General features: G+C 52.4%; 1 protein-coding gene across 2 annotated transcripts in view; it reads right to left on the bottom strand.

The window, feature by feature from the left end:
- Nucleotides 1-18,662, bottom strand: part of HOMER2 (homer scaffold protein 2) — a 736,419-nt gene that overhangs the window by 98,745 nt on the left and 619,012 nt on the right. For both annotated transcript variants that reach the window (XM_086958240.1, XM_086958239.1), the window contains exon 8: nt 7,388-7,468. In XM_086958240.1, the coding sequence (XP_086814366.1) occupies nt 7,388-7,468 (81 nt within the window). The remainder of the gene's footprint in view (nt 1-7,387; nt 7,469-18,662) is intronic.

Here is an 18,662-nt window from a genome sequence, read left to right as displayed (position 1 = left end):
AAATGGATGCTGCCCGACTCATATCTGATTCCCATACTGACCATGGCCCACTCCCCCGCACACATAGGATCTGCACCCATGATCGAACTCATTTCCAAAGTCTGGCATAACGACAAAATCCCCGATTCAGCCAGACGCCTAGTTCGACAATGCCTTATCTGTCTGCAACACAACCCCGGGAAAGGAGCTGTAGTGCCCCGGGGAGGGTTTGGGACCCCCAATCACCCCTTTGAGGTCCTTCAGATGGATTACATCCAACTAGAGAGATGCCAAAACCTGAAGTATGTACTAGTCATCGTATGTGCCTTCAGCAAATGGGTAGAAGCCTATCCAACCCGTGACAACACTGCCATGACTACTGCCAAAGTACTACTGAAGGAATTCTTCCCTCGCTATGGCCTTTGCCGAATTTTATGGAGCGACAATGGCCCCCACTTCATAGCTGAGGTTATCCAGCTAATCCTGAAAGGGTTGGGGGTGAAGCAACGATTCCATGCGGTCTTCCACCCCCAATCCGCTGGTCTAGTGGAACGCCACAATGCCACACTCAAGCTGAAACTGGCAAAAATAGTGGCCACCACTGGACTTAACTGGCCGGATGCTCTCCCACTGGCTTTGTTATCAATGCGCTCCACTCCCACCAAGCACCATTTGACTCCCTACGAGGTCGTGTTCGGGCGGCCAATGAATCTCTGGACTGCTCCCAAACCGACCTCCATTCATGACGTCCCAGACGTCCTACTATCTGATTATTTGTGCAAGTTAACTAAAACGTTGTCTGTCATTCATCAACAGGTGCAGCAGGCCATCCCCGATGCTTCCAGGGGCCCCGGTCACGACATCCAACCGGGAGATTTCGTATTGATACGAAATTTCCAGCGAACCAAGAGTCTGGAACCTCGGTGGACGGGCCCCTGGCAAGTGCTGATCACCACCCGAACGGCACTCCGAGTGGAGGGGAAGAGGCACTGGCTGCACGCGCATCATTGCCGGAAGGTCTCTGCAAACCTGGCCACGACAGAAAACGTCAGCACCCAAGAAGAGCTCCTGAGCAAAGACCGACCGATATTGGACTGTTATCCAGATACTGAGGCACTCGAACTTGCAAAATTCTCTGATCCTACTGTGCCATCCAGAGAAGGGTATTTCCTGCGTCGAAAGGAGGGAGTCTCGGCTAAGTAGGCCACGGACTAAGTTAAAATCTCAGAACGGTGACCTACACACAATCAAGGGTTGCCGGAAGAGAAGCTAAACGAAGTCTGTGGTTCTGCCCACTACCGAGCCCCTTGAAGGTGATGGAAGCGCCAATTAAGAAGATGATGGAAGCGCCAGATAAGAAGATGATGGAAGCAACGGGAAATACCCAGTATAGAAATCCAAAGACTGACAACCTGCACAAATCAAAGACAATTGCACTCTTCATTGTCTTCCTTTTCTGCCTCCTTCTCATGACCTCCTTCTGGATTCTGGAAGAGAGCACACCGGCTCATGAGACATTGCTACCTACTGCACAGCCAACACCCCTGAAAGAGCATCACCTAATCTCTCTGTCGCCTCAGCTCCAAGAAAGGCGCAGGGAATTCTGGAACAATTCCTTCGTGCAACTGTTGCACCAACATAACCTTGCTGCAAATGCTACGAACTGTTGGATCTGTGGGTTGCTCCCGTATGCCACTGGACACTCCATCCCCTTCATCCCTTCACCCTTCTCAGTTCACGGCTCCTGCCTCGCCTGGTTGATCCTCATGCAAGAGAGCCACAGGGACAACGCCACCTCCAGCCGGACAGTGTCACTCTTCTACTCTGGGTTCTGGCTGAACAAAACAGGAAAGACTCCAGCTGCCCTGTGTCCTGCGCTCGCAGGCACCACCTTCATCAAAGACATTCCAGCCAAAGAACGAGTCGAAGTACAGGTGCTCCACAATCCAGCCAGAACCACCTTCTCTCATCTGCAGAAACAAACTACCGCCACCCTGACTGTGGCTCTGTCCGTGATCAATGTCACTGGCCTTGTGTGCCTAGAAGGCCAGGGAACGCAGCTGGTGGGCTACAGCGCCTGCCGAGTCACCAGAACATTGGACTCATCTGAACCCCCTTCTTTTGTTGCTTCTCCGAATATGTACTTTGTGTGTGGCACCAAGGCTTACACCTGGCTCCCGAGAGGATGGAAGGGCACCTGTTATATTGCCTTCGTTCTTCCACCCACATATGTAGCCCCTGCCAACCATCACCGGCAGAGGCGTGCAGACGACCTTGGACAAGCCGACTCCACCGGAGCACAGTTCCTGGATGCAGCAAAGGGACTTGTTCCTCTGTGGGGTCCAATGGCAAACAGCCGTGCTATCCGACACCTGACCCAGGCCGTAGAAACAACGATCAACATCACGGCTGGTATCCTCGCCAACAACACTGCGGAACTTCAGGCGGTCCGCCTTGTGACCCTTCAAAATCGACTCGTCCTAGACGTAGTCCTAGCCGACCGAGGAGGAGCATGCCGCATCATCGGATCCAGCTGCTGCACCTACGTGCCTGACAACTCGCCTTCAGTCTACAAAGCCATTGAACACCTCCACAGACTGTCCTCAGAGGTTCACCAAGAGCAGGAAGGATGGTCGCTTGGGAGCTGGTTTTGGGACACTTTGAAAAATTGGGGTTGGAAGTTGTTTTCCTTCGTACTGGTACCTGTTGTGATATTATGTGGGTGTTGCTTAGGTATCCAATGTCTGCCACCTTTGCTCGGCCTTGCTTCTAGCTGTATGTGCCCAAAGACTTTGGACTTCCGAAATGAGCACATGAGCCCCCTCTATGAAGTAGAAATACGTGGCCTTATGGGGATAAATCCGAACTGACAAGTTGGCGAGACATGTTAAAAGGGAGGACTGTGGAATTTTAGTTTGCGATCTGAACATCATCTGCGCCAGCTTGTCACCTATGCACTACGTGCACGGCAGCCATTCTAGGTCACCTATGTACTACGTGCACGGCAGCCATTTTAGATATCATGGTCTCCCTGTCCACGATCGATCGCCAGCGCGCCCCTCTGACCCAGCAAGCATCCTCCGCGCACCCTGGCTCCCCCTCCCTCCTCCTTATGAGCATGACCCTTCTGCATGACCCTGTCCTTGGGAGTCACGCCAGCGCCTGACCAACACCTCCTCTCCTCCCATGAATGCCCCTCTGTTGATAAACCTCCCCTCTGCGCTGGATTGTCCACGCAGCATGAATACCACTCCATTGATGGCCCCTCACCCAGTGTCCGACTGTCCACACAGGTCCGAGGCCATTGCCTAAGCCGAGAGATATCATTTACTGCCCTTATTGTATGAGGTCGCTCTCCTTCAAAGGACCCTCTATTGATCCAGGCCTCCCCACCCCCTGTGACATGATCAGGCGCACACATCCTAAGACTCGACGAAACACTCAGCTGCGTGATGACCCTCTCTCTTATCAGCAGGTTGAGGACCTCCATTGTGAATGTATATGGGGGTGGGATTAACACGAGGATTACGGGGATGTCTTTTCCCATGCCTTACAAAGTTGTGATTGTATTAAAGGAAGGTCACATGCCATAAACCAGTGTATAAGAGGCCAGGCCTCTGAGTGGCTGCTAGAGCACCTCGAGACGATACCTTGTTGTCTGATCTGATGTGTTCTGCTCCGTCGGAATAAAACTTCTGTTTCCTGCCTTCTGGTCTCCGGCGCCTGCCTCATTGCTTGGTAAATTTTGAATGGTACAAGGGCAGTTAGCGCCGGGCAAAACTTGAGAAAGGTTCTAGCCCTACCTTTTTCTACAGTGAGAAGCGGCGTAAGAACGCTTGAGAGCAGATTCCACCTTACGCTCCACCGGATCAGACAGGGAAGCCTCCTCTGAAGACAAAGAGGAAGAGGAGGAAGCCATAGAAGACAAAAGAGAATTAACCTTTGGAATCGCAGGAAACTGGGAATCAAAGTCCGCCAGGCGATATCGCTTCCCCAGGAATCGCGGAATACCCTGCTTATCCACTCCCAGCCACTCTTTCGTGAGGATATCCTTCAGGACATCATGGAAGGGGAGGCCATCCACCACAGAGGAACTATACTGTGCGTAAAACCCTCTTCAAACAGGGATTTAGGGTCAAACCCAAGCACCTCACGAATATGCACCAGCATGTCCGAAAAAACCTTGCCCTGGATGTACTTTCCCTTAGGGGATTTGTCCAGATCTTCCTCATCATCCTTAGCCCGCTTAGCCGCAGGCTCCAGCAGCGCAGACTGGACCGCAGAATCAATCAAGTCTCGTAAATCAGCCCTAGAAATCTGCAAGACGTCGTCGTCCTGCAGAACCTGAATATTATGCTGCTTGGAAACAGCTTTAGCCGGCACAGGAGAAGAAGCCCCCTCACTCATGGTGAAAAAACCCAGAAGTAACCAAACAGGAAATCACCACAACAAAGGAAGTGCCCAGTAACCTCCAATAAATACTGCCCCCAATCAACCAATCACGCAAAGGTGTGTCGAAGAATGAAATAAAAAGAGAGCAGCCCTGACGTCTCCACCCACAGCCACAGGTCAAAAGAGAATGGCCGCGGGGGCCAGACGCTGCGATAGTGCAGCAGCGCCGGAACGACCCGAGGCCAGGACACCATCAAAACTCCTCGCCCCAGCCCAGCCCAGCACATGAGCGGGGAGCGCACCTGACCTCAGAACAGGAGCCCGGCCGACCGGAAAACCGGAGCGGCCGAGCCGTGCACTACAAGATCAAAACAGCAGTATTCAATTAAACACACATGAAAAACTCACGGAACCGCCACCAAAGGAAACTGGATCCAGGAACCGACAGCCGTCGGAGCAGGAAAGAAACCGGCATGGCGGTAGGTGGGCGGGGCTTATGTACTATAGAAATACTGGCGTTATGATTGGCTGGGTGGAGGCAGGACTGCCTCACGTTGTTAGGACTGGGAAGGGAAGGACCCATGAGGGGGTAATGTGGTATGTATTAGGCGTTTGCTTTGCCTTTATCCAAGATCAGTTATCATCATGAGCATAATGGAATCAGTTTATCTTTACAGGCCCCAGAAGTTGGTCTGCGACTGATAAGCTCTAACAAGCATTTCTCAATATTTTAAAGCACGACATCCAATATCGCCCTTGTTTCACATGCTTCCTTTGTGCAATGTATTTCTAGTTTACAGTGTCACCAAATTTGTCCTTAGTATTTTTCCCTAATTAGATCATGTGTCCCTATTTTACTTTCAAGACTTTTTAATATCACATTCACAGCCTAGGGGCAAGGTGGTGAGAACGATTTTGGGGGTCAATACAATATGAGCAGTATTTTCCTTTATAGGGGTTTTCGTATATTGACCGGTTAGTGTATACAGATTATTAATGTGATCCGTATTTCTTGGTTTCGGAAGAAACCCCCTTTGATGTCTTTGCAAAGACTTTCTGCATGAGGAATGCCTATGCTTCTAGTCTAAGAATGGAATGTATGGTTCATGGTTGAGACTTGGATGGGGCATGTGGTGGTATTTAATATATTTCTGGTGTTTTAACATCGCCTAGAGCATGGACCAAGTACTTGCCTCCGTACACTGCTCACATTTTTGGAGCTATTTTTTATTTATTTTTCTACAAGCATGCCATAGGCATACTTGTGTTTTTAGGCCATCTCCCCTAATTGTGTTGCTTCTTTTCCCTTTCAGCCTTCTGCCTGTCTGTTTCTTCTGTACCCTCTCCGTGCACCTCTTTTGGAATTGTATAGCTTTTCAATCCCTGGGGCATAGGACCCAGAAGAATGTGTTGCATGGCTACACACCTATAATGTCCAAAAAGCTAGACCTATTGGCAATGGCAATGCTTGTTGAAACTTGTGGCCCGTATTCTGAGAGCGATTATTCCCTTGTTAAAACAGCTACAAGGTTAAGTTCCTCTGAAAATGTTTACTGAAAGTGAATGCCATGTTGGGAGGGGTCAACATTTAAGGACAACTGAATTGCACGGTCTACAAGGCATTACTTAATTGAAAATTGGGCAGCATTTTACTGTTAATATTAAAAAACGGAATAAATGATGAATAGACTACACCTCCCACAATGCTGTGGGGTTTACTGATTGCAATCTTACTGAAGGCCCCACCTGTGAAAACGTTCTGTGCTGCTTTATTTCAGCCTATTGTAATACGTGCCTGTCTATTTTTTTCGCACAGTTCAACCATATTGATATTGGTGGAGATATTCCAACCAGCAAAATTAGAAAAAGAGCAATTACTAAGAAAAGGAAAAAAACTCACAAGAGTACATGAGTTACAAGTGGATACCGGGAAGGTTAAGGGCGACTGGCAGACTTTGATGTGTTGCTTCTAAATTAAACCTATCTGCATCAAAAAAGTAAATACGGCGCTTAAGAGCTGCGAGCGAGTCGAGCGACTGTGACCTTAAAAAAACATTTTCAACGTTGGCCGACGCCGACTGTGGCTGAAAGTAAACTCGTCTCGAGTGTAAAGCAATACTCTCGGCTCTGTAAACCGAGCTTGCAAGCTGCTAGGTGCCACTTGTAATACGATGCACGAGGAGAGTCTGCTCACAAACCAAGCGGCCGGAGGCGCAGGCGCCGCATTGAATTACCAAACACAAACAAAAAGGCAGATATTTCTGAAGGCCCTGGCCGTCTAACACCCCAAGTGAAGTCACATCTGCGCTGCTACATGTGCACGGCTAAAAGCGCCAATGTCCGCTTTAACGGAGTACTAACTACTTCTATATACGACGACACGTAGGACATTCAAAACACTGTCAATAGGTTTATCAAAATAAATGACGCTTCATGGCTCCCACCTACCATTCCACTTACCTCGTTATTCGTATGTCAGTTACGAGAACATTACAATCGAACACCTAGATCATAACAGGGGCGGCTCTAGGCATGTGCAAGCTGTGCACCTGCACAGGGCCACCAAACCCCAGGGGCCACCACGCCAATATATATCCTTAATATATTAATCCTCTGAGGATGGATACATATTTGCGTGGTGGCCCCTGGCAGGGATTTGGCGGCCTCTGGCTCTGTTCCACTTCTAAACTCCCTGACCCCCTCACCTCTTTCCTGGCCTGCGCGCTCCGCCCCGCCCGGACCCCCTCTTCCGGGCCCCCTACCTACACTCCCTGCCCAGGGCCACCATGAGCCTAGAGCCGGCCCTGATCATAATATGTAATAGTACCCCTTTCTTACATATGCTGTCTTGAACCGTGCCTGTGCATTCTTCCCTAAAGGATGCATCCATTGAAGCATTCAAGGGCAAGGCTGGAAGCCGGCTTGGTTTACTGTGGGATTTAACGCCCTGGCATGCAATGCATTGTGGGAACACGCATTACAGGCGCGTGCGTGGCATCTATTTATGGAACAGTACCTCGAGTTTTTCAGTCACAGATTCACATTCCGACATCAGTTGCGGTATAATTTCACCCTGCTTCCGGAGATCCTCCAGTTCCTGCATGAGAGAATACAAGAAAAACTTCTTAGTATAACCAACGCCAGCGGAAGACTGTCCCAGCACTCACCCGTGGACTCCAACAGTTAACCAATTCATTCAGGAAAAGCCCTTTTACAACTGCAACATTTAATGTGAGATAGACATTAGCAAAGACCAACACAGCCGCCATAGTGGTCACATTATACTTCCTACTAAATGCAAATATACAGAATAATGTATCAGCAAGCTTTTGCTTTCAGAATAGTTGGACACTTGGAGAACTAGGTCCATGTGTATTGTAAGGGATACATGAAGGGCGCTCTGGAATTCTGGTATGAACGCATGACCATATCCACCGCCACCCACAGCCAGCATCATATCGCTTTCATTGCCCAGGAGCGCAAACACGGTGCATGATTGTCCCACATGCAGATTGACGATACTGCTCTCTTATCGGCTGCTTTACATCTTTCAATTTAAGCCAGGTTTGAATAGTAAAGTTAAGTAATGGCAACATCCGCAACCATTGACCTACAAGGGCAGTGAAATACTTTTGAAAGCAATGTGCTGTGTCGTGTCCCTGGTGTGGGCGCTAGTCAGTACATCACACGCAGGACATAGGTTGGTTGTGCAATGATTTCTTTACTGTGTATTCTCGTAGCTGGTTACATGCACGTCTATCCCCATGTCTGTCCTGGTCAGTCTGATCCCTTTCCTGTCCCCTAACCGGATGTGGTGTCCGGTGACCTGGTCACCTCCCTCATGACCCACAGAGTCCTAGTGTCCTCCAGTCCTTGTCTGTCAGGTCACGACATCTCCCCCCTTGTTGCAAACAAATGTTCATGGTACCGTTCTTTGTTGTGGTGAGAAGAGAGAGTGAGAGTGAGAGAGAGTGAGAGTGAGAGAGTCCAGGTGTCGTGATTGACTCGTCACTCTACTTTCTAACTCCTATGTTTTATCGCTTAGTCTCTCTGCATTCCTTTTTGGTCGCTGTTCTCTGCCATCGTCTTTTTCTTTTGTTTGTTTGTTGTCCTCCTTCTGCTCTCTGCGTGCCAGCCTCCATCTTTCCACTTCTAGCTCCTTGTGTGTCCGATGTCCTGGGCCAGCTGGTGCTATCTCTGTTGGCTCCTCTCTTTCTACGGCCGCCTTTTGTTTTGTCTGGTCTTTCAGTCGTTCTTTTTCATGCCCTTCCTCTTTCTCTGGTCCCTGTTTCTTCTCTTTGCTTGCTTTTGGTGCGTTGTTCATTTTCTTTTTTGTTATATGTCATAGTTATGAGACCCATTGTTTGGGCGGTGTAGTTGCTTAGCAGGCATGGTCCTGGAATGTCGCCTTTCAGCACATGTATGTCTTCTTTGTTCTTTTTGTCTTTATATTTCAGTTCCCCTGTGAACTTTCCCAAGTTTGTTATCTCTTTCTTTGACCCCCAGGTGAAGATCTTTACCTTGGACCCTCTCAGTGTCAGCTTGGATTCAATTTTTTCGTATTCTGATGCACACATGACATTGCATGTTGCACCACTGTCCAGTACAAACTCCGCTTCATGTTCTCCTACTCCTATCTTTGCCACGTCCGTCTTATCCTGGGTTCTCCTGCCTGTATGAGTTGTGGTCGCTCCTTTTCTGTTTTCCCCACTGTTAGACCTGGCACCTTGGCGTGAGTTTCCCTTCCACTTTTTGCTGATGTGCCTCCGATGTTTTGCTGGTTTTCCGATACTCAGGGCACTGCGCCACGGCTGACCCGTGCCGCAGTGCAAGTGCTCCCTACTGTAAATTGTACATGTGATTGGTATCCATGATTGGTTCATTGGATTTACTGTTAGTCCCTAGTAAAGTGCACTAGGAGTGCCAGGGCTTGTAGATGCCAATACTGCTGGTGGGCCTGCAGCGCTGGTTGCGCCACCCACTGTAGCAGCCGTAAAGATGTGTCTGGGAACTGCGCCCGCAGAACCCGCGTGCGGTCTCGTACTGTCACGCTAGCTGGGCAAGTGCACCCACTTGCCAGCCCCCGAACCTTCCCTTGACTACATATTAGTCACCCCTATGGTAGGCCTGCGGGCAGGGTGCGTTGTAGGTGTAAGGTAGGACAAGCCCTGATGTGTGTGGCATGTCCTAGTAGTGACTTACAACCAAAATCGTAGCTCACTATTGAAGGCTACCTGCTCCATTAGGCCAGACTGAGCTGTTGGAATTATTACACGCTATAATCCCAGCAGGCTCAAGGAGCATGGTAGCGAGTCATGTTTAGTATGCCTGAACTCAGGATGATAAAATATTTCTTGTAGTCAAGTTTGTTTTAGTATCCTGTGTTTGCAAATGCTACTTTTAGAAAGTTAGCATTTGCTTGCCTAACCATTTCAGCCCGCCTCTGCTGGTATGTGTATCTGACTGTCTGGGATGTGTGAGTGACAGGGCTGGGGAGAGGGCAGGTGGTGAATGCGCAGATTACACCTTAGTGGGAGGTAGGAGTGGCTCTTGACTCTGGATCTTGCTGTGCTCTGCCACCACAATGCTGGCTCCACCCTCCTGGGGAGCGACTGATGACTCAGCCGACATCTGGCCCAGGAAGGGCGAAGCCCCATCAACAAGGTACTCTGGCTGCCCCTGTCCGCACAATGCTGGCTCCACCTCCTGTAGGGCGTCTGATGCGCCTGCCCCTCACACTGAAAGCAGAAGCCGGATTACACCCGCCGGAGTACTCAAGGACTGAAAGTGGCTATGCAAAGGCCCCCCTGGCCTGCGAGAACAAAAGAAATGCCCTATAAAAGAAGGAGCCCTGCTCCTTGAAAATTAGATCCGGTTTGGGCTACAGAAGGAACTCTGCCCGACGAGAAGGACCGTGAAGGACAAGGAAGGGTGCTGTCTCTTGCCTGTGTCTGGTGCCTTGCTGCCGAAGGAGAGGAGAAAGGAAAGACTACGAGAGACTTTTGCTTTACAAGACTTTGTGCCAAACTCTGCTAAGAGATCTCCAAGGGCTTGCGGTGAACTTGCCCCCTGACCAGCGCCCCAGCACACCCTGAAGAAAGAGACTGTGTGTGCTGCTCATCGCTGCAGTACCGACGGAGGAATCTCCTCCAAGGCAACGACATCCACCTGACCACCGTGACCGGGGCCCAAAGCAACAGCGAAAGCAAAGTGAGGTCCAGCCGCCGCTGGCCCGAACACCGTGACCGCAACTGCACCGGGAGCCCGAGAGCAAAGCGAAGGAGGACCCGTCCGGTCCGAGCTCTCGAGTTGACTGCGCCACGAGCAGCCAATCCACTTGCAAAGACGGACAGTTGCCCTGTGAGAGTCCACTGAGTCGGTATCTTGCCCGATAGCTCAGCTGTGAGCGCACAGCTGCACCGGCACTTGGCTGGGTACGTCCTGCACTTGAGGACCGTACTGCCACTTGCCGCCACCACACAGCCACCGCCTCCAGGGTCGGAGCGAACGCCAAAGGAAGGACCCTGCCGCCACAGAGCACCGCTGCCCCGGATGACCCGTGACCTGCTCGGCTGAGAGCCGCAACGAACAGCGATCCCGGGAAGGCAACGCGACGTGGGACAGCTACCCTGGAAGCCACCCGCTCCACAAGAACTTTGTCGAACCGGCCTGAAGGCCCTAAAGAACGCTTGTTGCTAGAAAGAACTGTGGCAACTTGAACTAAGTAATTTGGAACCGATACCTTAAAGTGCGTTAACTGTATTCACAAGGGGGCGGAGCTAGCCGGCGTCGATGGCGGACGTGTGAGCTTTCGGCTCCTCGCCTAAGCCCCTAAACTATCCTGATTTACTATCCTGCTGAATGCCAATTTAACTGGGTTCGTTGCCTGGTGACCCCTGGTGCCCCCCCGACCCGGTTGAGTGGCCCGGAGTGCCGAGAGCTGTGGGTAACGACCCATACACGATCGGCGACGGAGAGAGGCGCGGACCGGGCCTGAAGCCGCGACCTGCCCTGTGGAGCAGGCCGCACGGCGTCACCTGACGTGCGGCCCGACTTCCAGAGGAGCCGGAGAGTGCAGCACGTTGATACTGGGGCGGCGCACAGTCCGCGTGACCGCCAAGGCTCACTTGGGAGCCCACGCGCAGCGACGTTACAACTGCAGGGACACTGCCGCTAGCACGCCCGTCGGGGCCGGCACAGTGCTGGGCGATTGGCGCACTCCGACACGAGGCGCACCCCGGAGGTTATTCCTGCGACGCAGCCGCCATTTTTGGCCCGCCAGTGCCATAGTTTCTGGGGCCGAGGAATGAGCGGTACACTACCCTTGCGGCTCTGTCTGGACGTTTACGGGGTGAAATCCTCCCTGGTGCTGGATCTTCATCATGGGGAAAAACGACACAACGCAGGCCAAACTCTCGTTTGACCGCCGGAAGACGAGGGGGCCGGAGCCCCCGGCGGCGGAGGCCTCCCCGAAAGGAGCCGCAGCATCCACGGCCCCTACGGACCTTCGAGATCTGCTGGCAGCGATGGAGAAAGGAATCCAGAACAGCATAGAGGCAGTGGGCTCCAAGATCGACGCTTTATCGTACCGCATGGACCGCATGGCGGAACGAGTAGACAAACACGCGGAGCGCCTCGACATGGCAGAAAAGCGCCTCACGGAGGCGGAGGAGGCACAGACCGAGTGGGACAAAGACCGTCGACAATTCGGCAGGTTGCTCCAAGTGATCCGTGATAAGGCTGAGGACTTGGAAGCGCGCTCCCGCAGATCGAACATTCGCATAACGGGAGTGGCGGAATCAACTCAGACAGGCAAGATGGAGCTCTACGTGGAACGCCTGCTGAAAACGCTTCTTGGGGAGGAGGCCTTCTCCCCAATGTTCATCGTGGAGAGGGCGCATCGCACTTTGGGCCCTCAACCCCAACCTGGTCTGCCACCCCGACCCATCATTGCCAAGCTCCTAAACTACAGGGACAGAGACACGGCCCTGCGACTGGCTCGGGAAAAAGGACAACTACAGGTGGAAGGCATGAAAATATCACTGTACCCCGACTTCACGGCCAAAGTACAGGAGGAGCGCCGCCAGTTCATTCCGCATAAGAAGCAGCTGCGCGAGCTGGGCCTAGACTATGCGATGCTGTACCCGGCCAAATTGAGGATTAACACCGGCGGGAAATCGTACTTCTTCACGGACCCTAAGGAACTGCAGAAGTCACTGAAAAACTGGGCCAAAGAACGTAAGGAACACCGACAGCAGCACGGAGAGGATTCGGAGGAGGCGTCGACCCTGGAGGAACAGGACTGAAGCAGTGCACCTGGTTTTTTCTGTACTCAGTTGCAAGTGTATTTGTTGGATAGGATACTGTGGGTGCACTGTGAGTCTCCATGTTATGAGCTGCGACCTGGACCCAACTGGAGACATTGGCTGAGAGACGGGTAGAGTCATATCGCAGCGGCTCCTACTGCCTAGTTGTTGCTGGACCAATCTACAAATACCGGTGAGGCGTTCACTGTGTTGTACTCAGGGACGGGTTGGGGGGCGGGGGGGAAACTGGGTGAATTCAGTGTGAGGCATTGCAACACGAGGGGGCTAAGAGGGGGGACGGTACTGGAGAGAAGAGAACTTTTACACCGCTGGTGATTTTTAGCAGTTTCGGCACGCTTTGCCCCTGTGCTTTTGGTTGAGACACTCCCCAGGGAGTTGGGACTTGTATCGCCCGCTACTTTGGGGTATCTGAGTTGATGGGGAATTGTGGGGGGCTCTGTCTGGCCGGGTTGGGGGTGGTCAGCTGTGGGTGGGGCGGGGTCAGGGGGGAGGGCGGTGGGGCTAAAGTTGAGGGGTTTGTTGCTGTTCGGAAATCGAAGGGCCTGTGGTTTGCTATGAGTATCTGGCGAATGGTGAGTACGCGTGAGCGGAGTGACTGTCGGCTTGCCTTGAGCGATGATGTACTGTTTAGGGGTTCACCACCTCCCGATGGAGTTAATATGGCGCGTTGTGATTCACGATGTCTGCTGCTGTAATGTCTGAACACCCGCAGGCCATACGCGCGCTGTCCCTGTTGACCTGGAACGTGCGAGGGCTAAATGACCACCGAAAGCTACGGAAGGTAATGAGCTTTCTAAATAGACACCATGTGGATGTGGCCCTGCTGCAAGAGACACACCTGCCCGTCCACAGTAAGATGTTGCAGGCTAGAGGGTTGGCAGGGAATATAGTAGCAGCGGGTTTCACCTCCCACGCCCGTGGCGTAATCACCTGGGTTAACCCCGCCTCGAGATTGAAACTTACCCCGCTATCTGTGGACACTGAGGGTAGATATGTAGTGGCTAGGTGTACGGGGAGGGGGCTGGACCTGCTTTTGGTGAATGTTTATGGCCCTAACCATGATAGCCCGGAGTTCTACGCAGCACTATCGGCCACCTGTAGGTCACACACGCACACCAAGATGCTATGGGGGGGGACTTCAACTTTGTATTTGACCCTGACAGGGACCGTTCGGCGGGCCCTACTCGAAGACCAGTTGCGTCTGCTGTCTACATCAGAGCGTAAATGACGAAGCTGGACCTGGTGGATGTTTGGCGGGAAAAGCACCCTACGCAGGGCGGTTACACGCATTACTCAGCATACCACAACATACATACTAGGATAGACTACTGGCTCGCCTCCTCCTCGGTACTTGGCGGCATCGGCTCGTGTGCAGTTCTCCCACGCACGTTATCGGATCATTCCCCGGTCTTGATCAGTCTCTCCACCGATAGGAAGGGGATCCCGCCTTATACTTGGCGTTTCCCGCCCTATGCGCTACTAGACGACGCCTTCCGAGGGGAATTGGCGGAAGATATAGAAAGATTCTTCGCCACTAATACTAACTCCGTAGATAGCTTCTTCACTGTGTGGGAGGCCTTCAAAGTCTATATCAGGGGGATGGCCATGTCCAAACACTCTAGTGTCCTACGCTCCATTAGACGGGACCTCTCCGACCTGGAGAACAAGATGGCGGCCCTAGAGAGGGAACAGCTGGCGGACCCGGAAGGATTGGCGGGACGAGACCTAGTGCCCATGTTGGCGGAATATCACGCGCTTGCGGATAGAGAAGTCCTCTATATGGGAAAGTATGCCACGGCTCGGGCTTATGGGGAGGGGGAGAGGCCGGGGGCCCTGCTGGCCCGTATGGCCAAGGGATCCCGTAAACCGTTAGTGGTAGATGAATTGCAGACCCCGGAGGGCATCCGGGTGGTTGAGGAAGACCAGATACTGGAGACGTTCCGACGATATTACTCGGACCTGTATCGTTCTAGGGCGGGGGGTGCGGAAACCGAGATTGACGACTATTTAGATTACATTTCGATGCCGTTCCTTAAGAACTCAGACAGGGAATTTCTAATGGCCCCCTTCCATGAGGATGAAATTCTGGATGCACTGGGTGGCATGCGGTCGGGGAGCGCCCCAGGCTCTGACGGCCTCACGGCTGGCTTTTACAAAGCTTTCAAAGACTTATTACTCCCACATCTGCTTGCCCTCTTTGACTCGGTTTGCGAGGAGGGAGAAATGCCGCCCTCAATGCGGGAAGCTCTGCTGGTTACGATCCCGAAGCCAGGGAAGCCCCGGGACCACTGTGGATCGTATCGCCCGCTCAGCTTGCTGAACGTGGACGCGAAGCTCTATGCAAAGGTTCTAGCCAACAGACTCGCGCTGCTGGTCCCGGACCTAGAGGCGCCGGAACAATCGGGCTTCGTACCTAGCAGGAACCTATCCTATAACATCCGCACTGTGCTGGGAACGATACAGCATGTGAAGCAGGAGAATCCAGCCTTGGCGATATTCTTAGATATGGAGAAGGCGTTCGACTCTGTCGAATGGCCGTTCATGATTAGGGTACTGCGTAAACTGGGGCTGGGAGAACCGTTTCTGCAGAGAATAGGGGCACTTTACCATCACCCTTCGGCCCGCCTGCGCCTCGGCGACAGGGTCTCGGAACCGATACACATCGGTAGGGGTACGCGACAGGGATGCCCCTTGTCCCCCCTGTTGTATGCATTGGTGGCTGAGCCACTAGCGTGTGCCATGCGGGAATACCATAGCCTGGAGGGTGTCAGCTTCCCCACATATAAGATTGGCATCTCGACTTATGCAGACGACACCTTACTGTATGTCCGGGACCCAGTAACCAATCTATCACCGATACTCAGGGAAGTGGTCCGCTTTGGGGCGCTGTCGGGACTCAAAGTGAACTGGGATAAGTCCATCGCTTTCCCCCTGACCCCAGTTACGCAGCCGTTTGAGATGGAGTATCCCCTACAGTGGACGGACGACTCGGTGCGATACCTGGGCATCCGTCTCCACACGGACCCTGAGATCCTGATCCGCGACAACTATGGGGTCGCGTTTACCAAACTGGTGGACGATGTGGACGCCTGGATTAAGCTCCCCCTCTCCTTGTTGGGCAGAATTGCCCTTATGAAGATGATAGTGCTCCCCCGGTTCCTCTTCCTATTTGTCAATATTCCGGTGGTATTGTCGAAATCGTTCTTTCAGCGCTTAAACCAAGTCCTAGTCAAGCTCGCCTGGGGCGGAAAGCAACCTCGTGTCAAATGGGCAACACTGACGCTCCCGTGTGAAATGGGGGGACTGGGGGGCGCCGAACCTGGAGCGCTACTACCGGGTGGCACAGACGACCCATTTACATTCCTGGATCCATGGAGATGCCCGCATTCCACATCTCATACTAGAGAAGCTGTTCGCCGACCCACTCCCCCTGCCAGCCACAATTTGTCTCCCAACAGACCGAGCAATAGGGCGGATGGACTCGCTTAAGGCGACGAACCATGCATGGCAAGCACTGCTGAGAGAACGGGGATGTGCCTTTCTGTACTCCCCACAGATGCCGGTGGCCTGGGCCCTATGGTTGGATCCGCTCTATGAGAAGGGGGTGACAGCGGCCTTGAAAGCCCTAGGCGTGCAAACAATGGAGGACTTGTTCTTGGACGGTACGCTGAAAACCTGGGAACAACTCCCCCCTGTCGCCCCGGCTCCGTCGCTGCTGCAGAGGTTCCAGTATCACAGGATACGGTCGGCCTGCAGAGAAATACTGGGCCCCGCGCTACAGGAGCCAGAAGAGGTCCCAGAACTGAGACACATCATCAAAACGAAAACTCCGGCTAAATTGGTCTCTATGGTTAACAGGCTTGGGCCTTCATATCAGACATTACCCACTTCGGCCCCTAGGGCGGCGTGGGAGGCGGATCTCCAAACCCCCATAGACGATGCTATGTGGCGCTATTGCTGCGCCAACACCCGTAGGGTCTCGCTTAATGGCAGACACCGCTTGGTGCACTTCAAATTTCTACAGAGAGTATACTATACCCCGGAGCGACTTCACCGCTACGGCCTACGTGGCTCCCCGGAGTGCGAGCGCTGCGGGACCGGTACCGCTGATTTCTTTCATTTAGCATGGCTGTGCCCGGGAGTGAGTGCTTTCTGGGAGGAGGTCTTCGCGGAGTTGGGAAAGATTTTAGGGGAGCCGCTGTTGAGATCCCCATTGCTCGCGCTACTGGGCTTCTCCAAACCGTTAGCTCCTGCCTTGCGTAGATTAGTAGACGTAGCGTTGCTGTTGGCCAGAAGGGTGGTGGCAGCGTGCTGGATGCGCGGCCCTCTCCCCACCAAGACGAGATGGCTCAGGGATCTCCAATACTGTTGCACTCAGACGGAATTGTACAGCGAGCTGCTGCCGCCCAAGAGTAGACCGAAGTCCTTTTGGGATCTCTACAAGGAGTACCAACAAAAGGGGGAGGTGGACGACAGTGACATGTCGGTAGCAGAGGAACTTCAGGATGAGGAGTTAGAGAATGCTGTGGAACTGAGGCAATTACCGCAGGGGGGGCTTTAGTGTTCTTCTGGGGGGTGGTGGGTCCAGGGAGTGTGTAGGCAATTGACGGGGAGGGTGGGTCGGGTGTGTCATGACTTAGGGGACAGGGCCAGCGGGGGGACGGGTGCAGAACATACACAGTGCATACACGACATCTCTCACACAGGCAGCGTCACTAAGACTCCTTCACGGTACTCAATAGCAAACGGGGAGGGCCCGGGGGGTGTTTAGGGGTAGTTTAGGTTAGTTTTTCCCCTTTTCCACTTTTCCTTTCCTGCCCTTTCCTGGTTCATGAAAGACCGTACTACTATGTCTCCATTGATTGCTGTCGACTGCCTTGATGCTAAGCTGGGGGCCAACAGTGCACGATAACATTGTAATGTGTTGACTTATGCCATCAAGTTACGCCGCCGGGCCTCCGGGATGCCGGCACACAGGCTGTGTATAAGGTTCAGCGGATCTGCCCTCGGGGCTTATGTGAATTTTGGTGCACTGTACAGTCGAACTGCAATGATAAATGTATTCTGACAGTTGACGATACTCACAATAAAGGTCTTTTTTCAAAAAAAAAACAAAAAAAACTGTATTCACAAGCCTGCTTAAAATCTATATAAAGATATATATTTTTACAGAATACAGTTTGGTCTCCTTCTGTGGTGGGTTGGTTGTGAAGGTGTAATAATGCAAGTGTTTAACCCTATGTGCCCCAAAGATTAGCCTACGACTGCTTAAGCCACACTACCTAGAGGGTAAGCAGAGGTTGTCTGGAAGGTAACCCTCAGCCCTGACGAGGAAGAGGAGAGTCCCTGCTTGTCGCTAGTGTTGCACTGCGCCAACTAGAGACTCCCCCTTCCTACACCCACTCAGTTCTATGTGAACCTCCGACATGTGATATAGTCTTTCCACTTTCTCTTCTTCCTCATCTTCACCTGATCCTCGCGATGAACTTCTTCTTTCTCTGTCGACATATCTGACGTGTCTTGTAGTCGACTCTTGTTGTCTTCCAGTTGTTCTCCTGTCATCTCTGAATTGTCCGCCTTGGCACATGCTGGCGTAGTGATTTCTCCCCTTACATCTTTTGCACGTCTGGCCAAAAGCTGGGCTCGGACCTCTGTGTGGAAATTCCATGCCACACTTGTAGCACGTTTCTTCATGTGGTCTCCTCCCTGTTTGTTCTCTCTGGTCGTTCCTCCACCGGCCTGTGCGATATTCGTTCGTCACGTAGTGTGCGTTTTCTATTTCAACGTGCTTTCCTCTTTCAATTTCCTTGGCATGTGCCGTTGCTCTCGCCTCTGCTCTTGCCAGAGACAGGATGCTCTCCAATGAGATCGGTTCTTTAAGGATCCTTGCCCTGAATCCTGAGTCGCGACAGCCTTCAATGATCCGTAGCCTTATTGCTTGTTCGTTGTCAAACTTGTCGAACT

This window comes from Lissotriton vulgaris, chromosome 2_1, assembly GCF_964263255.1.
Source record: "Lissotriton vulgaris chromosome 2_1, aLisVul1.2, whole genome shotgun sequence".
Taxonomy (NCBI): Eukaryota; Metazoa; Chordata; class Amphibia; order Caudata; family Salamandridae; genus Lissotriton; species Lissotriton vulgaris.
Note: the sequence above shows the minus strand (reverse complement) of the source record. Positions and strands in the feature narration are given on the sequence as shown.